This window comes from Branchiostoma floridae, chromosome 2 (assembly GCF_000003815.2).
Source record: "Branchiostoma floridae strain S238N-H82 chromosome 2, Bfl_VNyyK, whole genome shotgun sequence".
NCBI lineage: Eukaryota > Metazoa > Chordata > Leptocardii > Amphioxiformes > Branchiostomatidae > Branchiostoma > Branchiostoma floridae.
This window is the reverse complement of record NC_049980.1, coordinates 6,097,247-6,118,279: the sequence shown is the minus strand read 5'-3', so window position 1 is coordinate 6,118,279 and position 21,033 is coordinate 6,097,247. Positions and strand designations below refer to the sequence as shown.

At 40.3% G+C, this 21,033-nt stretch overlaps 1 protein-coding gene across 4 annotated transcripts; it reads right to left on the bottom strand.

Annotated features, from left to right (window-relative positions):
• Positions 1-28: 28 nt before the first annotated feature.
• On the bottom strand, positions 29-20,932 carry LOC118410194 (putative Polycomb group protein ASXL2). Of its 4 annotated transcripts, none has more exons than XM_035811737.1 (13): positions 20,709-20,932; positions 18,109-18,191; positions 15,907-15,909; positions 12,802-12,910; positions 11,863-11,986; positions 9,993-10,177; positions 7,349-7,478; positions 6,529-6,674; positions 5,339-5,372; positions 4,842-4,921; positions 3,951-4,134; positions 2,541-2,652; positions 29-866 (listed from the first exon to the last, which is right to left on the bottom strand). In XM_035811737.1, exons 1-13 carry the CDS (start codon positions 20,763-20,765, stop codon positions 38-40), a joined length of 2,076 nt encoding a protein of 691 aa, XP_035667630.1. In that variant the 5' UTR covers positions 20,766-20,932; the 3' UTR covers positions 29-37. The 4 variants fall into 4 exon arrangements, with proteins under 4 accessions (XP_035667630.1, XP_035667632.1, XP_035667631.1 ...); XM_035811739.1 differs by having other exon boundaries at positions 9,993-10,153; XM_035811738.1 differs by lacking the exon at positions 15,907-15,909.
• Positions 20,933-21,033: the final 101 nt, after the last annotated feature.

Sequence of the window (21,033 nt, the reverse complement as noted above, 5' to 3'; positions counted from 1 at the left end):
ACACATTGAAACCATACTTGGTCTTTTCCTTACTGACTTATTTTACAAATTTACAAATTTGGTGCCAAATGGTTACCTCACAACGGATGCTTTCCAAAAAGGCATTGCCACAAAGCAAAATTCTAAAAACACATTGTGACAGCCATACGTACCAACTAGACCATAGACCTATTACCTGAGTTTGTGCCTTGATTTGTGCCAGTGTTCTCGGCTGTGAGACTGGCTTTTGTGCTGCCCCTATCGACGGTTGTGTCAGCTTTGGCCTCTTCTCCGGCACGATTTGTTTAACCATTTCTACTTTTCGTTTCGTCTGTGGCTCCCCGTAAAGTTGTGGTGACATACCCTGACCCAGGGCTCCGGACTGGAGAACTGTCGTTTCGAGGCCTGGTGAAAAGCCAGGCATAGATGTCCTAGAAAAAGTCTCTGACGAGCACAGAGTCTGTGATTGGCTTGATAAAGCAGCTTTTTGTGATGATGATGATGAGGATGATGATGCTATTTTCTGATGCGTAGAGCTCTTATTATCATGTCCAGAGGAATGACTAGATTGGTGATGCTGTCTATGATGACTTGGCTTCTTGTGAGATGACAACGCTTTTTGACCAATAGCAGCGAGGCTGGCACTTGCAGATCCAGTTGCAGCCATCTGATTGGCTCCCGACGTATTGTCAGTTGCATGACTGACAGGTGGTTTCTGAGCAGCAGCCAGCATTAGGGACTGGGCTACAGTCAGAGAGCGGAGACCACTGTACGATGTGCTGGACAGCGCAGTGTTAAGCAAGCCTGCGGTAGGTATAGATAGGTCTTGTAGCAAGGAGGCTGTGCTTGGGACAGGCGTCTGTTTCTTGGAAGGAGAAGACTGTGGGCTGAAATACAAACAAAATGAATATGTAAAAAAAATACTGTATGTAACATTTTCAACATGGAAAAGAATCTGCTTTAGCTTGATAATCAAAGTAGAGGAAACTTTCAAACACAAAGAAAAGTAAAGACACAAAATTTGACACTCCAGATGGTTAGCTGTCAATCAAATGTAGCTTATTAAAAATACTGGTACTGAGTATAGAGTTTCAGAACACAGCTTTACATTTCAGTTCAAAGTTTAGATTGAGTTTGTTCAGCAGCAAATGCCGTCTTGGTTCCTACTTGAAAATTGGCACCATGACAGAAGAAATTAGTTAATTACATGCTGGGAATCATGCAGGTGATAGCTACATTTGCTTAAGTCGGCTTTCCATAACTTGGTACTTGTCTTAGATTCAATATCTATGAATACAAAAGACATGTGATAAGCATTGCTGAAACGGATTTCATCTGCAAGATGACATAGGCTTGGCAGACATATAACTCTCCTTGAAGACTCTTCTGAGACCAGATGTTATCAAACTAGAAATTTCCACACTGTGGCATTGTGTGGCGCAATCAGGAAGGTGTAAGGCCCAAACCCCAGAGGTCCCAGGTTCAAAACTGCTAATGCGCCCCAATGTTGTGCTGTTGGGAAAGGCACTTTACACGACTTTCCTCACTTCACTCAGGCGAAAATGAGTACATAGCTTCGGCTAGGGCTATCCCTCGGATAGGATGCTTAAGGGAGGTCCCGTGTTTGGGAGATTCACACTTCAAGCAAGTTTAAGAACCCACCACACTTATTGAAAATAGGTCCTTGCCAAATCAAACCTTACAGTCTGGTCTCCAGGTTGAAATGTTGAAATAAAGGTGAAAGCCTTGTGTCAAGCTACTCGTATACAATCAGGGCTTTAGCCAGCTCAAAATTTTTTTCCGTCAGCCAATTACAATCGTCACGAAAACCGCGAAAATTAATTAGAAGGACTGAACTGAGACCTTGAAAAACGGGTTTTAATGAGATTATCGTATGCGAAAGGGCGCCGACACACATTGTCAACAATCATAACAATAGCAAAACAAACAGTGTGTGGCTTTTACGGCCGTGGACGGCGTCCCCAAGCCGCCTGTAGCTTCCACCAAGGATTTTTGTCCGTCAAGGTTGACGGATTGGTTTTAAAATTTTTCCGTCAGATGCAGCAAATTTCCGTCAATTGACGGAAAAACGGACGCTGACTAGACCCCTGTATACAATACTATACCATTAGGCGCGCCCCAAAGTAGTGTGTGCGAGTGAAAAAAAATTGGGGCTATGAATGGGTTGGTATCTGAGTAGCCTGGCGTGATAGCCAGCCCATGTAGCCAGGCCTGGTGCATAGCCCAGCTTTTTCCAAAAAACCCTTTTCTGCTAGATAGAAGAAAGAAAAAGAATACACAAGTAAAAACAATATGTTTTCTCTTTCAGGACAACATAAAAAGAGCTTGATCCTGACCTGTTCTGTCCCCAGAAGGCTTCATAGTGCTTCTCCCTCCAGTAATATACCAAAGTAGTGTGTGCCAGTGAAAAAAAAATTGAGAATTGAATTGGGGCTATGAATGGAGGTATCTGAGTAGCCTGGCGTGATAGCCAGCCCAGGTAGCCAGGCCTGGTGCACAGCCTAGCCTTTTTTGTAAACCCTTTTCTGCTAGGTACTGACCTGTTCTGTCCCCAGAAGGCTTCATAGTGCTTCTCCTTCCAGGGGTCCAGCTTAGTCTTCTCCTTCTCCTCCTCCTGTTTCAGCCTCAGCTGCATCTCAGGAGTGAACTCACCTGGACAGAAAGGAAACACCTGGGGGTCAAGGGACCACACCATTAAGAGACAGACAGGGAGAGCTGTCTCTTCAACAATGGACCTAAAACAATGGAGACTGACAGAAATATGCAAAAACAGACAGTAGGGGCGTATTACAATCTGCTTAACTCAAGAGATCATACTATTAAGGGGGGTCAAGGGACCACACCATTAAGAGACAGAGAGGGAGAGCTGTCTCTTCAACAATGGACCTAAAACAATAGGGCTTTTCCCACAGAAATATGCAGAAACAGACAGTAGGGACAGATTACCATCTACGTAAGGGCAAGGGACCACACCATTAAGAGACAGACAGGGAGGGCTGTCTCTTCAACAATGGACCTAAAACAATAGGGCTTTTCCCACAGAACTATGTAGAAACAGACAGTAGGGACAGATCTACTTAAGGGCAAGGGACCACACCATTAAGAGACAGACAGGGAGAGCTGTCTCTTCAACAATGGACCTAAAACAATAGGGCTTTTCCCACAGAAATATGCAGAAACAGGGGGGGGGGGCCGTATTACAATCTACTTAACTCAAGAGACCATACTTTTAAGGGGGGTGAAGGGACCACACCATTAAGAGACAAGGAGAGCTGTCTCTTCAACCATGGACCTAAAACAATAGGGCTTTTCCCACAGAACTATGTAGAAACAGACAGTAGGGACAGATCTACTTAAGGGCAAGGGACCACACCATTAAGAGACAGGCAGGGAGAGCTGTCTCTTCAACAATGCACTTAAAACAACGGGGACTTGTAAGAAAGTACAGTATTGAGACTTTTCTAACAGAAATACTATCAAATAGGTATATAGAAGCAGACAGTAGGGCCAGATTACCTTTTACTTAAGGTTAAGGGACCACATCATTAAGGGGAGTCAAGGGAACACAGCAATAAGAGACAGACAGGGAGAGAATATCATGTTATGAATAAATAAAACAGAAAACCAAAGTGTATAAAACAAATTCTAAAACAGGGCTATCTCCACAGTGTAAGACCGTCCCTCTGTCTTGGGATGGAAATTTGCTTGTTGGGATGGACAAAAATTTTGCCACTTCCGACCCAAAAATCTTAACTTCATTAAATGAACTTACTGAAAATGTGTTATCATAAGCTTAAAATGACAGATTTAACTACTAAAATGAACATCATGAGCTTCCAAACAGTGAATGGGACAGAAAAAAAATTTAAAGCTCGGGACACAAAAAAAATTTAAAGATGGAGACAGCACTGTTCTAAAAGCTCCCATGATCCCCTCCCATCACATCTTACCATCCGCGAGTCGTTCCTTCCAGTCCAGACATGCCCGCGTGAAGAACTCGTTGCTGAGCGCGGTGCTGCTGAGTTTGACGCTCCCGTCCAGTCCGATCTGGCGGTCGCACTCGGGTAGCTGCAGGAGAAGCTGGTACTGGTAGGAGGGCGGCAGGCTCGCAAACGTGTGCTTGTTGACCAATGCCTGGGGAGCGACGGAAATCAAAACATTCAAAACTTTCTCCTTCAAGCTCACTCAGCGCTTCGGTAAGCATCTGTCGTTCCGTTATTTGACAGAATTGTTAGCACATGACAGAAGAATGTTAATACCATTCCATCTAGTACACAAACTATGCTCTAGGAGGCTGGCCAGATGTTGGGCAGTCTGCTATAAGCGAGATTTAATCAGGCTACATTCTGTTAACCTTGACAGACAAAAAATACAGCAGGTAAACATATATAGACATGGAAATTCCTGGAAATTGAACAAAGACGGAAATTTGTACACAGTGACAGAAAAAAAAGGAATTTTTCTAGATTTTTTTCGTCAATGTAATTAAGGCATAACAATTCAAGCTGGCTAGAGCCCTGAGCTTGTTTGTAACAAGTCAGATCAAAGCTTTTTTCTACTGCACATCGATAGCTCAACTCTGCCTGCTGGTGTTTTTATCTAAAATATTACTGTCACTGATGTTAGTTTGGTGCAATGATCACTAACCAAAAAACCTTGTTACAACTAATCATGTCAAACTTCCATCCCAGGAATTGATGATCATGTCCTGTTCATGTAGCGTTTTCTTTGCCAATAGTGGTACAAGGACAGTTCCTGAATACAAAAATCTAAATCTAAAAATCTAAATGTCATCTGCTAACATGTCACCTAATATATATAAAATGTGAATAGTGACTTACTCTTAGGTTGGTGTTGACAAAGATGGAGTCAGGGGTTTCCACATCAATATTTCCAGACTTGGTCAAGTCTATAGGAGCAGCTGGAACAGAAAACAATATTCAATAGCAGTTACAACTGTAGTGATATTAGTAGAGTAGTAGTGTCGTAGTAGCAGCAGCAAAAACAGTCCTAAAAGTATTTGACTGATCTGCTGTGTGGGTCCTTGACGCAGAGCATAATAAATACTGGTACTTTCCATTCAAGCTAAACGCTTCTGCTGTTGGGTAACATTAATTGTCTTATACATATTAAACACTTTGGGGGTTCACATTTCCAGATACAAAACTAGGAATTTTTCACTAGTCTTTACAAACATCTTTCAAAGTAGCAGATTCAAATAGCAAAATAACAGCCATATTTAAAGTGACTAGAATGAATGCTTCAACATTGGGGGACCATTAATTCTTCTAAAGTGACCTTTCCTGGACAAGGCAAAAATTGGTCTAATCATACTTACCAGGAGGGAGTTTCTTCTGAGATCTTCTTCTTGGCTGTGGAAACAGATTGTACAACACTGTTCATTTTTCTATCAATAACAAGGCACAAACATTGGTACCATCTGATAATTACAGCAAAAGAAGTTGACCTAGTGTAATGATCTTGATCGTGTATGGCATGGCCGGAAAAAAATTATACATGTAGTACATCTGAGAATTGGATGAGTAAGTATTGCTTGTATTGGAACTGAAGGGTTCACACTATTGTCACACTACCCACCCATGTAAACGATCTCGAAATACTGAATGCATAAGGCACTTTTTTGACATATACTTGGAGCTGTGCACCTAATTTTTGACAGTGAATTTGCCTGTGTTAGAAACAGAGGAATTGCTTAATAACTGCCTAATAAAAAAAGGCTACAAAAAAATACAATACAATATATTCTGTATCCTCCAAGGTACAGCCTGACCGTGGGAGGGCCGTGACTGAAGGCGATACGGAATACCCCGTGTTATAATGTATTAATATCATGGCAACCCAAGCAAACTTAAGTTTAAGGCAAAAAAAAGACAAAAAGGAGTGTACTCAAAGTAGTGTTCTCAATGCACATCGCGTCAAGAACTTTGTTCGTCAATTCGAACAAAAGACCCGGGCAAACAGTTTGAATCTTCAACAGCAGCATACGCAACCAAGTTCCAATCGTAGAATTAGGACCGGTTGGAACACCGATATCAAATGTAAATATGGCCTGGGTAAGATATAAGCAAAATTATGTCATACCTGTGACGCGAAAACGTTCGATACGGGTGTTCCAGACCGGGCCGTACGTATCCGTATCGCACAGGTTCGAAAGGCGTATCACACAGGCTCTATTCGAATAAATCGACCTGTTTCGAGCGGGCCGAATTGGCAATTCGAATACCTGATTCGGACGTTGGAACATTGCTGTTGCAACACTTATTGTTCGAGGGCACCAAATTTGTTCAACTTCTGGCGCATTTCGCATCAAAATATGGGTTTTCTCAGGTGGGTATGACATGAATAAAACACAACACGGTGTATTCCGCATCATCCTCGGTCCCAGCCCTCCCGCGGGTTGGATCACCCTCCGGCCTTTGGGCGATCCGACCCGCGGGAGGGCTGATACCTTGGGCGATACGGAATACACCGTGTTGTATTCTATATTTATACAATAGAAGCTTGTACCTTTCTGCTGAGCCCAGGCAGGGAAGACAGGAGAGAGGTGAGGGTGGGTGCCTGGGATGTCTGAGACTGGGTGCTGGCAGTGAGGCTGGACAGTGTGGAGCTGGCTGACGTGTACTCCTTGAAGGATTGAAACTGACCGGATGAACCTACAAGAAAGAAGAACACAACCACTGAGAATAAGTTCCACTTCAGTGTATACTACCCTGTTGCTGAACTTGTAGTAACCTCACAGTTGAGGTCCTGGTTCAAATTAAGTGGTAGCTGGAGAATCCAAGGTAGGGCATCTCCTTTGAGGCTGCACCTATCTTCAGAAAGGACGTAAAATGGGGGTATTGACTTTGATGAAGTGCCTCAAGGATGTTAAAGGGGAAGGGCTAACGATCCCTGCAACTGAAACAGTAAGGAAACTTGCTGCTCAATGTGCCAATAGGGTCGGAATGAAACAAAATGATTAGCATGTACATGCACTGTACTGTACTGTACAGAAACACTATACTATGCTTAAACCACTGTAGGAGTTTTTTTCTGTTATTTTGTACAAAGGTAAAATGTTACATTTAATCCATTAAGTATAACCGTGAAAATGCAGAAAATAGTGTTTCTGAGGGTTATACATAAAAAAAAGGGGCATTGCTTACCACATGGCTTTGTTACACTAAGAAAAATTACCCCTGCGCTGCGAAAATTGTGGTGAGAACACTGACTGGTAGATGTATTGCTTATTCTTGTATGTCCCACAAAAAAGCCGATAATCCTTCAAAAACTGAAGGCACCACTTTCCGCTTCTCATTACACCGTAATCAGAGTGAACAGAACTCACCTGCAGTTTCCCCAGGTGGGGTGACAGGTTTGAGGATGAGTCTGGGGATGTCCTTGGACCCCTTCTTCCTTCTCTTGTGGGAGTGCTTCATGCCATGCTTCAGGGAGCGCTTGCTATGGTGATGGTGATGCTAATGAAGAGAAAAAAAGATTCTTTTGTAAAAAAAAGGAAAAGCAATATCAATCCATTTAAACTCACTGGAGAGCTGTTCTTCCACTGGTTGTGACAGAGGAGACAGACATTTATTGTACAATCATGCATTTCAGGGTCTTCCCCAGAGGATGGAACAACGACGGCCCTCCACTATACTGTAAATGCATTTAATTTTGCGGTGGTTTTAAGTTCGCCGTAAAGTGGTCACCGCGAAAACCGCAAACATTAATCCACCGCAAACATTTCTGAATTTACAGTACTCCTCGCCCGGCACCACGATATATACAACTTTTAAAATTTAGTGTGTTTCTTCCTAATTTCCTGGTTAGGTTTGCTAAAATTCATGAAAACTCAAAGATTTGTGCCAAGCGGCGTCACTTTTCCAGTCAGCATTGTCTGCAAAAACTTGTGAATGGGCGATGATCAAAACAATAGTCGTTTCACTACTACACAACAAAAGGAATCACTATCGATTATTGGAGTATTTGACACCCTCTGTCATTGTAAAAGGAGCCCATTTTCATGAAAACATTACTAACTGTCCCTGTTTACCTCATAAATAACAATCAACTTGTCAGAAAATAAGATTAGGTCTTCCGAAAAATAATCATCTTACCGTCAGGCAATTTTTTTATAGTCCCTCCACTAGACTAAAAAATTCTGGGGAGAACCCTGTATTTGCAAGTTCACAGTACCAAGAAATTCCCTAGCCCTAAGCCCTAGCTGTTTTCGACAAGCACAATGGACCACAGCTTAACATCCCATCCTCAGCACTGCACATCTTTCCACATGTATGCATGTCATGTGACGTGTGACAAAACCGAATACAAGGCCTCTAGTCCCTAACCACTGGACTATTCATCTCGCTAGGATACAAATCAACTATGAAACATGTTCCAGTTATTCTTGAAACAAATCTATACCATCCATACATGTAATAGATATATATTGGGAGATGTCGAGAATTCAGGGTATGTCAAATCCTACACAGCACCTGGCTTGTGAGGTTCAATTAGAAGTGCAATTAGCACAGTTGAAAAGCGACTTAGACTCAGAGACCGTTTTGTAATCTCAGAAAGCCAGCCCATTTTGCCTGAAGCCGTCTACGTCAAACACTTCAGTTATGTAAAAGAATCATGAGTTCACTGGTGATATTAACTGTCGGTTGGATTGTCTTCTGATCGTATTGTCCTGTCAGACTTGTGTGTTGCTACCCATCAATGTCGACCTGAATCGACTACGGCTATACTCCGCTGCCAAAGTAAAGTCAGATGTCGTCTGTTATGTTCAGAGTTCACCAAGCATTGACGTCAATTCCATTGGCTGCCTCCCAAGTCTGCAAAAGTCCTTGGGCAGTAACGTGCACTAACTGCTATATTAAGTTACATGTTTCCAGGCCAAAATCATATCCAGTTGCTTGACGTGTAACTGCTATTTGACATATCTTAATATTACTTTGATGTCTAACCTTCATTTATGTATATCAAGTTACGTTGACAAGCAAATTGTAACATAGACAGCAATTCTATTGTCAAAATCTTGTCTATGGAACATTACTACTATAAATCAATTGTATAATATAAGCCCAAAATTGTAACGCTTCAGGACAAGCTGTTTTATTCACTATTTTTGTTATGCTTGTTTCCTTCCCTCCAGTACAAATTATATTTTCATTTATATGATTTTTACCTTGACCTCTGACCTCCTCCCTACCTGAACGTTGAGTTTGTGTTCATCTTATCAAAATCAGATATGTTTTGTTGGTATATATTTTTAGTTCCTAAATTTTTAGTATACTTTATTTCTGGACTCCAAAAAGAATAGAAAATATTGTATCAATGGAGGAGATCTGACAGATGTCCCAATAGCTCAACTGGTAGCAGCCTCACAGTTGAGTTCCTGGTTCCAATTGGTTGGTAAGTGGGAGACCCTGGTTCAAATCATGGGAAGGGCATTTTTTGTAGGGGTTGTACCCATCTTTAGGAAGGGAGTTCATGTTCAATGAGGTGCCTCAAGCAGAATGGAAGGGATGGGCTTACAAGTTTACAACCCCTCCCTGTAGAAATATGCCCTGCTTTAGAAATAGCAACAGCATTCTTGCCAGGCCTTTTCAGCATATGGGGCCCCTACGCTGTGATTTGGATCTCCTATGCTGTGATTTGGGCCCCTACATTGTGATTTCAGCCCTTACGCTGTGTTTCAATAAGCAGAGGGGACTTTTCTGTTGTCAGGTACAAAGGAAAAAAAATGTTGGCTTTATTTCACTAAATTTGGCCTTCAAAATGCAGGAAATAATGTTTCAGAGTTTTGTAAATTTTAAAAAAATTTCAGGAGGATTCCCCCAGACCCCTTATATTGTTCGAGCCTGCATTGCTTACCGCATGGCTTTGCTACCACCCTATGCCCACTAGGCATTACAAGGTGAACAACAACAACAGCAAACCAAGGGTATTACCGTAACTTTGTCCCAGACCCAGTACACATTACCCACCTTGCTATGTGAAGATCCTACTTTGCTGGGACTGAGACTGCTGGCGCCCGGCTGGTACGATGACGTCCCCGGGACGGCGGTGTACGAGTGCTCGTGGTGCTGTCTCATGGCGGCCGCCGCTGCTGGCGTGTGGAGGATGGCGGTGGCCGCGGCTAGCTCATCTTCAGGGAGTTTCACACACAACACTGTCAAGAGAGGGTTAGTCGCCCGTTTAGACCCCCGGTTTATACGAGGATTAGCAAACTTGCACTACGCACAGAATTGATCCAGATTGTATCTCCACTTCTTGAGGTGTATTTAACACTGTAAGTCTGTTTAGTCCCAGTTTATACGAGGATTAGCAAATTTGGACTAATCTATGCACAGAATTCCATCCACCTAATCCACCTCTAGAGGTGTATTTAACACCGTAAGCCCCCTTATCTCAAGTCTCAAGATAAAGATTGTCGTAGCAAAATATTTTGATCCTGGCCAAAGCTTTTACTTGCGACCCTACTGTTAGTGGGTGTATGTCACATTATGATCCCACCAACACATATGAACAATGGAACTGACATTCCAAGTCTAGTGACCCGAGGGACTTTCCCACAGGGCAGACCACATGCATGTGTTACTCTCCAAGCAGAGGTTAGGCTCTGGCTGGGTTTTTTAAAAACGTTACTAGGCGTTTTTATGGGGCTTTCCATTTTGCAACGTTTTCTTTTGAGGGTAGCGCATGTAGTCCAGTGGTTAGCGGCCCTGCCTCTGGAACTAGAAGCCATAAGTTCGATTCCTGCTGTGTCGCTCACCCGACATGCACGCTACCGGAAAGGGTCGCAGTCCTTAGGACAGGACGTTAAGCCATGGTCCACTGTTCATTGTGCTCGTTGAAAAGAGCTAGGGAAATTTCCCCGGTACAATGAACCTGTAAATACTGTACATAGCGCCTGTCCTCTCTGTCACGACCAGTGGAAGACTAGCTCTTCAGTGAGCTAAAACTGGATCGAGATCACTTTCCTTTCCTTTCCTTTCCTTTTTGTCTCACAGTCTTCATGCTTGGCTGCGAGACATAAAGAAAATGGTGCAAAATAGAAAGTCTGATAAAATTGCCTCAAAGACATTTAAAAAACTGTCAGAGCTTGTGTGCTTGGAGAGTACACATGTATATCCACATGCATGAACATTGTGATACTGATCTCCAAGCAGAAAGGGCAAAATCATAACGTTTCTCAATATCCCAATATCATAGAGCATTGCGGGAACCTGGACTTAGATGTAGTCTCCGTATTGACAAATATATTTTTATATTTCTTCTGTAAAAGTATACATAGAATCTGCATTAACATAATTTGACACAAGAATTGTTTCTGTTGATATCAAAGTAAACTATTTTAGAAATAAAAACAATGTTTTCTCCGACCAGATGTTTGCTGTTTTACTTTCTACCTGCTGCTATGTAGCATCGGGAGTTTGTCAAATGTTACCATTTTCCATTTCCACATCTTCTTGGAGATTAATGAATGAATGAATGAAGACCTTTATTGTACGTTTTGCTTTCTAACAAGCTAAGTACAGGTCAGGGTGGATAGGATACATCTTCTAGTGATTCTAAGTACATTCTGTGTAGGGTGTGATATATGACTGAGACTACAAAGTCTTAAGTATAGTAGTAGTACTAGTATGTACAGGTTCAACTTCTTCTCCCTTCTTAATACAGTTGTAAATGTAGTTGCAGGTGGAGTTTAGAATACGTGGTTTTTCTAATTGCATTAGAAATGTACATTTTTCAGTGTTATTTAAATGCAGAAAGCATGGAAACTTATCTTGCATACATTTGAAGAAGATATTTCTCTCATTGTTCTATAGTGTGTTACTAACACTTGGCTCTCACCTTTTCTTTTCTCCTTTCCTCTAACGGGTGCGGACTGGCCATCGCTGACACTGGTGTCTGTTTGGCTGGACTCTGGTTCCGAGTCGTCTTGGTAAAACCGTTCCACCCCCTCGGGAAGGTCGCTCTGCGACAAACAAGACAAAACATTCGCTCACTTCAAAGACAAGTTGCATCATGCTACAAAATTTCCTACATTTTTCAATCTTTCGTTCCAAAAAATTTGGCGGCAAAATCGTAACTGCAGGTCAAAACTTCTGTGACCAGGAAAAGTCTTGGCTGGTAGTTGCAAATTTGCCATTAAAGATCTGCTTGCAGATTGAAATTTTCCTCATACAGGGCTCGAAATACCACATGCTTATGCAGGTTGGTGCAGGTTAAATCAAAGCTGTGCAGGTATTACTGATGTCTACCTGCACCTAACCTGCACTAAGTGGTCCATGTGCTAGGTTTATGTTTGTTTCATGATGTAAACTTTTACCAGCTGCATTGACTGTTACCAACTATGAAGTACAAAGAAATAATGGCAATGGTTTCTGAACAGATCTGAGTACGATCAATACAAAATTTTGAGTGAAGGTAAAACTAAAAGTTGTCTGGTGCAGGTAGTGTAAACGCATTTAAGTTCGCAGGGATTTAATTTCGCGGTAGCGGGAAAATGGACTGTTCGCGGTGGTTTTTATTTCGCGGTAGCACCATGCACTGTTACAGTAGTCTCTTCCCGTTATGGAAAAATGTTCGCAGTGGTTTTAGATTCGCGGTGAAGCGGCCGCCGCAAAAACCGCTAACATTAATCCACCGAATATTAATCCACCACGAACATTTCTGCATTTTCCAGTAATTTACAATGCTACCTGCTGTATGCAAAAAAAAGTATTTCGAGCCCTGTCATGTCACCCCCTGTCCAAGTCATCCCTTTTCGTACAATGATTGAAATCTTACCTTGAGTCCATACACCCCCATCTTGCCTGCCACCTTGTAGAACAGGCTCTCCTCCCCTCGGGAGTTGGAGTGTAGCATGGCGTTTAGACAGGCCAGAGGTGTGGTTCCACTGTGGGGAAGGTGTGACATTGTCAATCAATCATTTAGTCTCCATAGCAACAGACATGTTTCTATTCTACCATACTGACCCAAAAATAGAAATTTATTTATTTATTGATTGATCTTATAGGGTGGTCCTTTCAGTCGAAAAGTAGCATTTGAATGTTGATTCCACATAATTTACACTAGAATTCTTACTATCGTATACTTTCAGCAGGAGAGATGTTTTCTTTGATCTTTGCTGTGTAAAAGGTACTTCAACTGTGCGATCAGTGCGTAACTTCAGAGTTCACACGCTAGCAGCTTTTGAAAGATTTTGGATGTTACAAATCAATGGAAAATCAACAGAACTATTTGAAACGTCTGACCGTTTCCAAAATCATATCCAGTTGCTTGAGTAACTGCTTTTTGGCATAACTTATTACCTGGTTGTCTAACTAAATATCAACATATCTGACACAAATCTTTAGAAGTGTTGGTAAAAATTTACCATGATCATCATGATGTTACTGTAATACTTGACCATCTTCAGATTCAAACAAATTACATGTGCACTTGTCATGAAACATTTTTATGTGTCCAGAATGTGCTGAACGCATTTAACTGCCAATCTATCTTAAGAGAGCAAGTATGGGAGTCCCGTAAGCTAAATATGATGGCAACCAAGCTAGCATTCACAGAGATATAATTGCAATTCAGATACACATGGCATTTTTCTGAGAAAACAAGCCACTAGTCACTACCCAAGCTTAAGGTCGTGGCAAACAAATGTCTACCTCCATGACTTGCTGTTGTGGTGAAAAAATGTAACCCCGTAGAGCCAACAATCTGAACTCCATGACATGTGACTGATGAAGAATATTGTTTCGTAAGCTTCAACGACGGAAGGAAATTAACAACATGGCCTTAAAAACGAGTTTGACAGAAAAAATTCAAAGCTGGTCATGACTTTTGCCCACACCAAATTCATATTGCTCTTAACTTAAGTCTAGACAAGAAACACAATGATATAATAAATCAATTATGATTTCATGAAGGAGCCCATTTTAGAAAGTGGCCCTTATTATGTAAAAATGTACTTACCAAACTATTGCTATTTGTTGACTACAACATGCATTGGCAGCTATGGGACTACTATTACTACAACATGCATTGACAAAATACAATCAAAGATGCACTATACATAGTTATGCCAACACAGTAGCACTTAATAAATCATTAAAGGCAACATTTTAGTTTTTCATAGGGAAGGTCATATTGCAAAAAAGTCAAAGATGACTCCTGATGAAAAATTCATCTAAAATGCCCCACACTAATGGTTAGTGCTGCATACCAGTATACCATAAAATTTGATTTCAATGCAGACAATGTTGTAGTCAACAAATAACGTCAGATCCAAAATATTGGGCACTCAATGCAGGGCTCGAAATACCACATGCATATGCAAGTTTGTGCATGTAAGATTAGTGTGGTGCAAGTAAGTTTAGACCAAACTTGCACCAGTGCAAGTTACTTTTGTCCTCTAATACCTGACACTGTGACATTAGAAAAAGCTTACAAACACCAAGAATATTATCTGTCATTGAAAGGTAAAAGAAAATAACACTTGATAAAAAAGTCTAAGTTTGTCCATGGAGGTTAGACATCCATGGAGGTTAGACATCCAGGTAAACAATATTTCAAGACAATTCCATCTCTACAAATTGCTTAAGATCCCTTTGGTGTTGTCTTACCTTGATTTACATTTAAGTGACATTTGCATACAAGTTAGTGACTTTAATGTTCAACTGGTTTTTCCAGTTATATGTACATGTTATACTTGTAATGAGTTGTTCTACCACTTCATTCCAGCGATTAGTGATGGATGTCAATCGCGAGGCATGCAGAAGAAATCTATGGATCTTATCGAGTTGTAGACATTGGATTGATCTTTAATTAAGCCTAAATTCACCTTTTTTGAAACTGTACAATTTAAAACTAAAAAAAAACATGCTATGGAAAAACAAATGGTCTTTATGTATCCCCATTTACTCACATACATTTGCAAATTTTCAGAATAGGAGATAAAGAGTTAACAGTTCACTATTTTGGGTTGTGCAAGTAAGTTTCTTTTGGTGCAAGTTACCTTTTGCTCAACTTGCACTGGTGCAAGTTAACTGAAAAGTGTATTTCGAGCCCTGCAATGTCTTATTCTTTTATTTCTGCACTCAGAAAAGATGAGCATTGAAATCAGCACCATTCTTTGATTTAAGTTGACTCTTGAGATCATTTAAAAGCATCATTTCTTTGTATTATATACCTGAATTCTTCATAAACATAATGTTTTATTCATATTTCTGTCATCATAATAAGGACCACACGGCACAGGTAACTTTGTCAAATTGTCCAGGTACAGGTTTGGACCTCTATCTACGCGTACACTACATGTATGCCTTGGGGTGGGGTGGGTACCGACAAAAAAAATTTTTTCTTGGTCCAGAAAAAACGGACCTGAAAAATATCAGTAGGCCGGATGTTGGACTGATAAGAAAATTAACAAATCATGCTGACAGGCGTTCATGTGTTTTGGGGCTTTTGGGTCCAAGAAAATTACGGGCGAAGTAGAATAGAGTTGATAGTCATCTTTGCTGAGTTTCTATGTAGTCAAACTTGGTCTAACTCAGAGGCAGTTAGTGTTGTTAACATGAAGATAGGATTTCAAAACGCCAAAGGACATCAGATACTCCATCAAACAGAATCCTTTGTAGCAAAATGGACCATTGTTTTGAGTATTGCCCATTCACAAGTTTTCACAGATAATAAGGTCCGGTTCAGGTCAGGACCTGGACTTGATCCCCTGGACTTGATCCACTGGACCTTTACCATACCTATACCAGAATCCTGAATTTTCTGTACCGGTACCCACCCCTATGCACCAGTATACTGGTGTCTGTACCTGATGTTATGTTGAAATATGCAGCACTACCCTACACTACTGTCTAACCCTGTTGGTGCACTTTTTCTTACCTTCTAGACATGTCCACAAGCACGACACAGTGTGTGTTGAACAGACAAAAATCACAGTTCCGTTAGAAAAACAGAAATCACTACATACATTACGCACCATGTAAAGAAATACACCAACAATTTCACAGGAAATTCTCAAAAAAATGGCAGAAAAATCAAATGGGACTACCAAATCATAAAATCACCACAAAATACACATCAAATCAAATGAATACAGCATGTAGGAAATAAACAGCTGATTGTATGTGTATTATAATTATGACACTTAGTCAGACAGCTTGACTGGGTAAGACAGTTGCAGAAAGAGATGCAGTGTTCAGAGACAAGTATTAGCAGTAGAGACTACATGTGGGAGACTGGGACAGGCTTTTAGCTAGAATTTTACCAGAGGGTGTCCAAATTTCTTGCTGTTCGGCGACTGCTGCAGGCGCGAGTATTGTAGTTTGTCTGGGGACATCCTCACTTGGAAAAGTTTGAAATTCATAACTCTCTGAAACACCATTTTCTGCATTTTGAGGTGCAAATTTCGAGGACTAAAGCAAATTTACAGTCAGACAGGCCACATGTGACCTGCAGCATCCCTAGTCAATCAGAATTTCATGCTTGCAAGAGCATGTGCTCCCCAGTGTAAGGGTGTCTTCATCTTGCTAAAAGTTGAAAGTAGGACGTCCAATTTCAATTATTTTTAGAACAGGGTGTCCAAAAGACGCCCGGACGCCTGCGGGACTAAAAGCCTGATGTGGGACCTCGTTCATAAAGTGATTCACGAATCTAGATTTACCCAGGCACGATATGGATCCCGATTCGCAAAGCCCGTATAAACAGTCTAAATCCAGCTCCGACTCCGAGAGCTAAGGAGGTGGATTGTGGCAGATCGAATCAGGATCCATCCCGTGCTTGAGTATTCGAATTCGCAAAGCCAGGTATGAACAGGGTCTAGAAAGAGAGCTCAAATTTGCAGTGATCATGCGTATGTCATGCCAACTACGATTCAGCCATAGCATATTTTGGTCAAGCACAGACCATAGCACTAGTAGCAGAGATGTTATGCAGGTAAGTGTATGTTTTGTTTACAAGGGAGATAAATCTCAACAGAAATTCAATGTTGACATCTTACAGGAATTTGAAAACTTGTTGGAAAGTTGCTTCGAGTGAAAATATTAATTCGAAACTTGTACTTTTCAACTGTAAATCTTTAACATAATAATTTTGAATGAGGAACAATTTTATCATACCAGTAACTGATATAAATATACATCTTCTGATGGAAGAATTTGTATTAGAGTTTTACTGGCCCTTAACTTTCATTCCATCCCTTCAAATTTGTATATCCCCCCCCCCCCCCAAAGAAAAATACCAGTCAAGACTTTATTTCAGCAAATAAGCAAAATATTTGCGATTGTACATTTGCAAAATGCAAACTGGCCAGATCATATAATTCTAAACAGAAAAGTAGTATACCAGTAGAGTGGAAGCTACAGGATTTTTAAATGAGTGATGCTAGTCAAAAAAATGCCTCAATGTGTTTTCTTGAAAGGCTTGTGACATCTACCTAGAAATTGGCTGTGAAATTTTTTAGGTTACTGACGTGATACATGATGTAACCGTTACGGACAGAGCCAAAGGATTCTATTGATTAAGTAACGTGTAGACTGCACACGTTTTTACATTTATGAGTCACAAAAACCATGGGCGAAGGGTTGAATATTTCAATTTTCGCACAATAAAATGAGGCCATACAGGGACAAGTATATTGAAGTTTTTCAACTGTCATACAACGCAAAATTTGCTCACCTGTCTTGTATGACAGTAGAAAAACTTCAATATGGATTATATCAATACAGATGAGCTTTCATGCTAATAGTAATATAAGGGACGTATAATTTGCTACTCCAACTAAGCTCACAACAAAAGAATACAGGTCAGCAAAAGAGGCTTTGGCTTAGAAAAATGTCCAATGTTTATCATTCACTTTAGAGGAATATGTGTATATTTCAAACCCTTGGATTCAAAAATAGAGATACCACTACAGATCAAAATGGCCTCCCTGATGAGTGCAATCTACAAGAGGAAGAAGCTGGTAGTTTATGTTAGAACTAGCAGCAGACTTTATGGAAAAGCTTAATATGCTCTATACAGCAAGCAGCATGACAAGGCAAGTTTCTAATGCAAGATCGTGTTAGCATTCCAAGAAACACGTACTTGATTTCCTTCAGCCCTTCTTCCTGGATGATCCTGAGAATCTCCTTGTGACTCATGGGCGTCTTGGGGTACTTCTCCAGTGCCTGTGAGACAAAGACAGCGTCTCAGACATACATGTAGATGTGATCAAGTTGATACATACAATATCACATCAAATTCATAACCTCATCCATATACTAGTAGTTGATGCCACTTCTCATTAACTAGGTTACAAGACACCATTATGATCTACATGTCCAATCAATACTTCAAAATGAAATAGAAAAATCTAAATATGCGTCACTCAGTGACGTATACAGGATTGGACAAGTTTACAAAAATTCATTTGCCCTGCCGGTCAAGTACATCATGTACATAAAAATCTACTGGCCCAAACCAACTTTTCACTGGCCCGAAATTCAAGTTCCTTATTTCTAATTCTATGCAGTTTTACTTGGAACAAGGAAATACTTTTCAATATTTGTAAAAAAAAACAAGCACTTTAAATCTATGTACATATCGACCAATATCTACAATGTATCCACATTGTAGATATATTCACATATACGAAAACTGCACCTATGTAAAAATCACACTTGTCCAACCTACATACCCATTGACCAATAAACGTGTGTATCCTTAATGTATGTGTGACATTGTGTGTTTATAATGTTAAACATCAAGGTAAACAATATTCAAATACAACTTTTCAATCTCTACAACTGGATAAAAACAATTACTTTTCTTCAGTTCAGTAAGTATCACTATCACTACATCATGTATAATGAGGAATGTCACTTGAAATGTTGGTGAGTAATTCTCCAGTTTTTTATCCAGTTGTAGAGATTGAGTTGCATTTGAATACTTGATGCTGACTTGTTGATTGTATGTGATATGGAAGCAGGACTGGTAAATATAGCACTGTGGGTCTTGAAACGTTCACTAGCATGACTATCACTATGGTTTTAAATTTATGCCATTTATTTCCACAGCTTGATCTCTAAACTGCAAATTTGCTTTGATTTTGATTATGCCCTACCAATGTTGTTAGTATTAGTAATAGTATACTGCAAAATTGTTTAATTCATTGTGGAAAAATTCCTTGTCAGCATGCTCCTCTTACTAACTTTATGGGAAATAAACTGCTGTGATAGAGAAAGTACATGAATTTACAGTATTCGGCAGTATGACTCAGATTATCAGAATCAGATACATGTATCTAGTAAGTATGACTCAAGATAGAGTTAGACATTACCAACCAAATGAATGGACATGCACCACACACCAACTGTTATTTTCATGATTTTGAAATACATTTTTTGTAATAAATGCCTGTACATGTATGTGTATGGATACATGACAGTTTCTAGATCTATTTGAACTGCATACATTTATGGATTGATAACTGGGAATACTGTACATCAAAATCAACCAAAAAATGACATACATAAACATTATGTACCTCTAACTCTCAGTCTAAAAATAGCATAATAGTATAAGAAAGTCAGTGGTGAGGTTACAACTGCAATCATGGAATCCCTCAACAGAACTATTGCTGGCTTTTGTTTGTTTGTTTGTTTGTTTGTAATTGCATACCTGGAGGTAAACCACCTCATGGACTAGGGCGCAACACACCAGGTTTGTACTGAAGAGTAAACATTATCTGGACAGAATAATTATTTGATCCATTAAAACTGGGAAAGATCTCTACTCTTTTCAATAAGTGTGGTGACTTCTTTTCCGTGCTCGAGGTGTGACTCTTCTCAAACACGGGACCTCCACTTAACGTCCTATCTGTGCCCCTACCACGGCTGAGTTAAACATTTTTTACCCGAGTGAAGTGAGGAAAGTAGTGTTAAGTGCTTCTTCCGACTACACAATGTCAATCAATGGAGCAAGTAGTAGATTTGAACCCAGGACCTTGTTCTGGGCTATACACCCTACCATTGTGCCACCCCTACACAACAAATCAGCTTCTTGATGGGTTCCAAGAAAGAGCAGCCATTGTGAAATGATTTGCATTTCCAATATTGGAATTTGTCACTTTGAAGTTATGGAGGCAATGACCATTTCCATCATGATCATAATGTGTAGTACAAAGCGGATGAACTAGGTCACTAACTCACCATCAATCAAAATATTAATTCTCAAAGCAATTTTTGACTCTAAACATTCTTGTCCCATAAATATTTTCTAGACCTTGCACCATATTTTCTTACCAATCATTTTAATATCTTCCTATACTTTTTCATGTATCTTTTCATATTTGCATAGATGAAAGCAGGTACAGTAATCTTTTCTTTAAGAAACTGTGTAATCTCCCAGTTTGCCACACCTCAACACATATTTCACACCACCATGTTTTGAACAGACAGATTTTTCAACGGCAACTTTTCCTGAAATAATTCATATACAATCCAAACTATAGCTCCAAGTACAATGCTTGTATCAAAAGGGATTTGTAATGAAAATACACAGAGGTGCAATGTGTATTTTCGCCAATGCTGTAAAAAAAAATTGCAGCAAAATGTAATTATTGCACCACGCGCCAAGATTTTTGGGCCCGCCTTTGCTTTGTGTGACCCCTTCTATTTAGGAAGTGTCACCACAAATTCACCCACCATTTTGGCCGCTTCTGCCCAAGTCCGGCCTTTCTTCTTTCTCGATTTCTCCCTCATGGCTGCTTGGGGTGTTCAGGAATGTGCCGATGTGGATGGGAAGCAATATTCGTGCAAAATTGTCCGGGAAAACAGGGAACTATACTCCTAAAATCCGACGCTTCTGACCCAGGTCCGCCATTTTGAAAGCCAACTATAATCATGTGACCATCTCATTAATTTTCGGCTCTACTCGGAAATTTTACGATTTCGCAAATAAACATCATCGGTTACCTCTCATCTTCATCCAATTATGATATCATACGGTTTTTAAGACTTCTCAATTGAT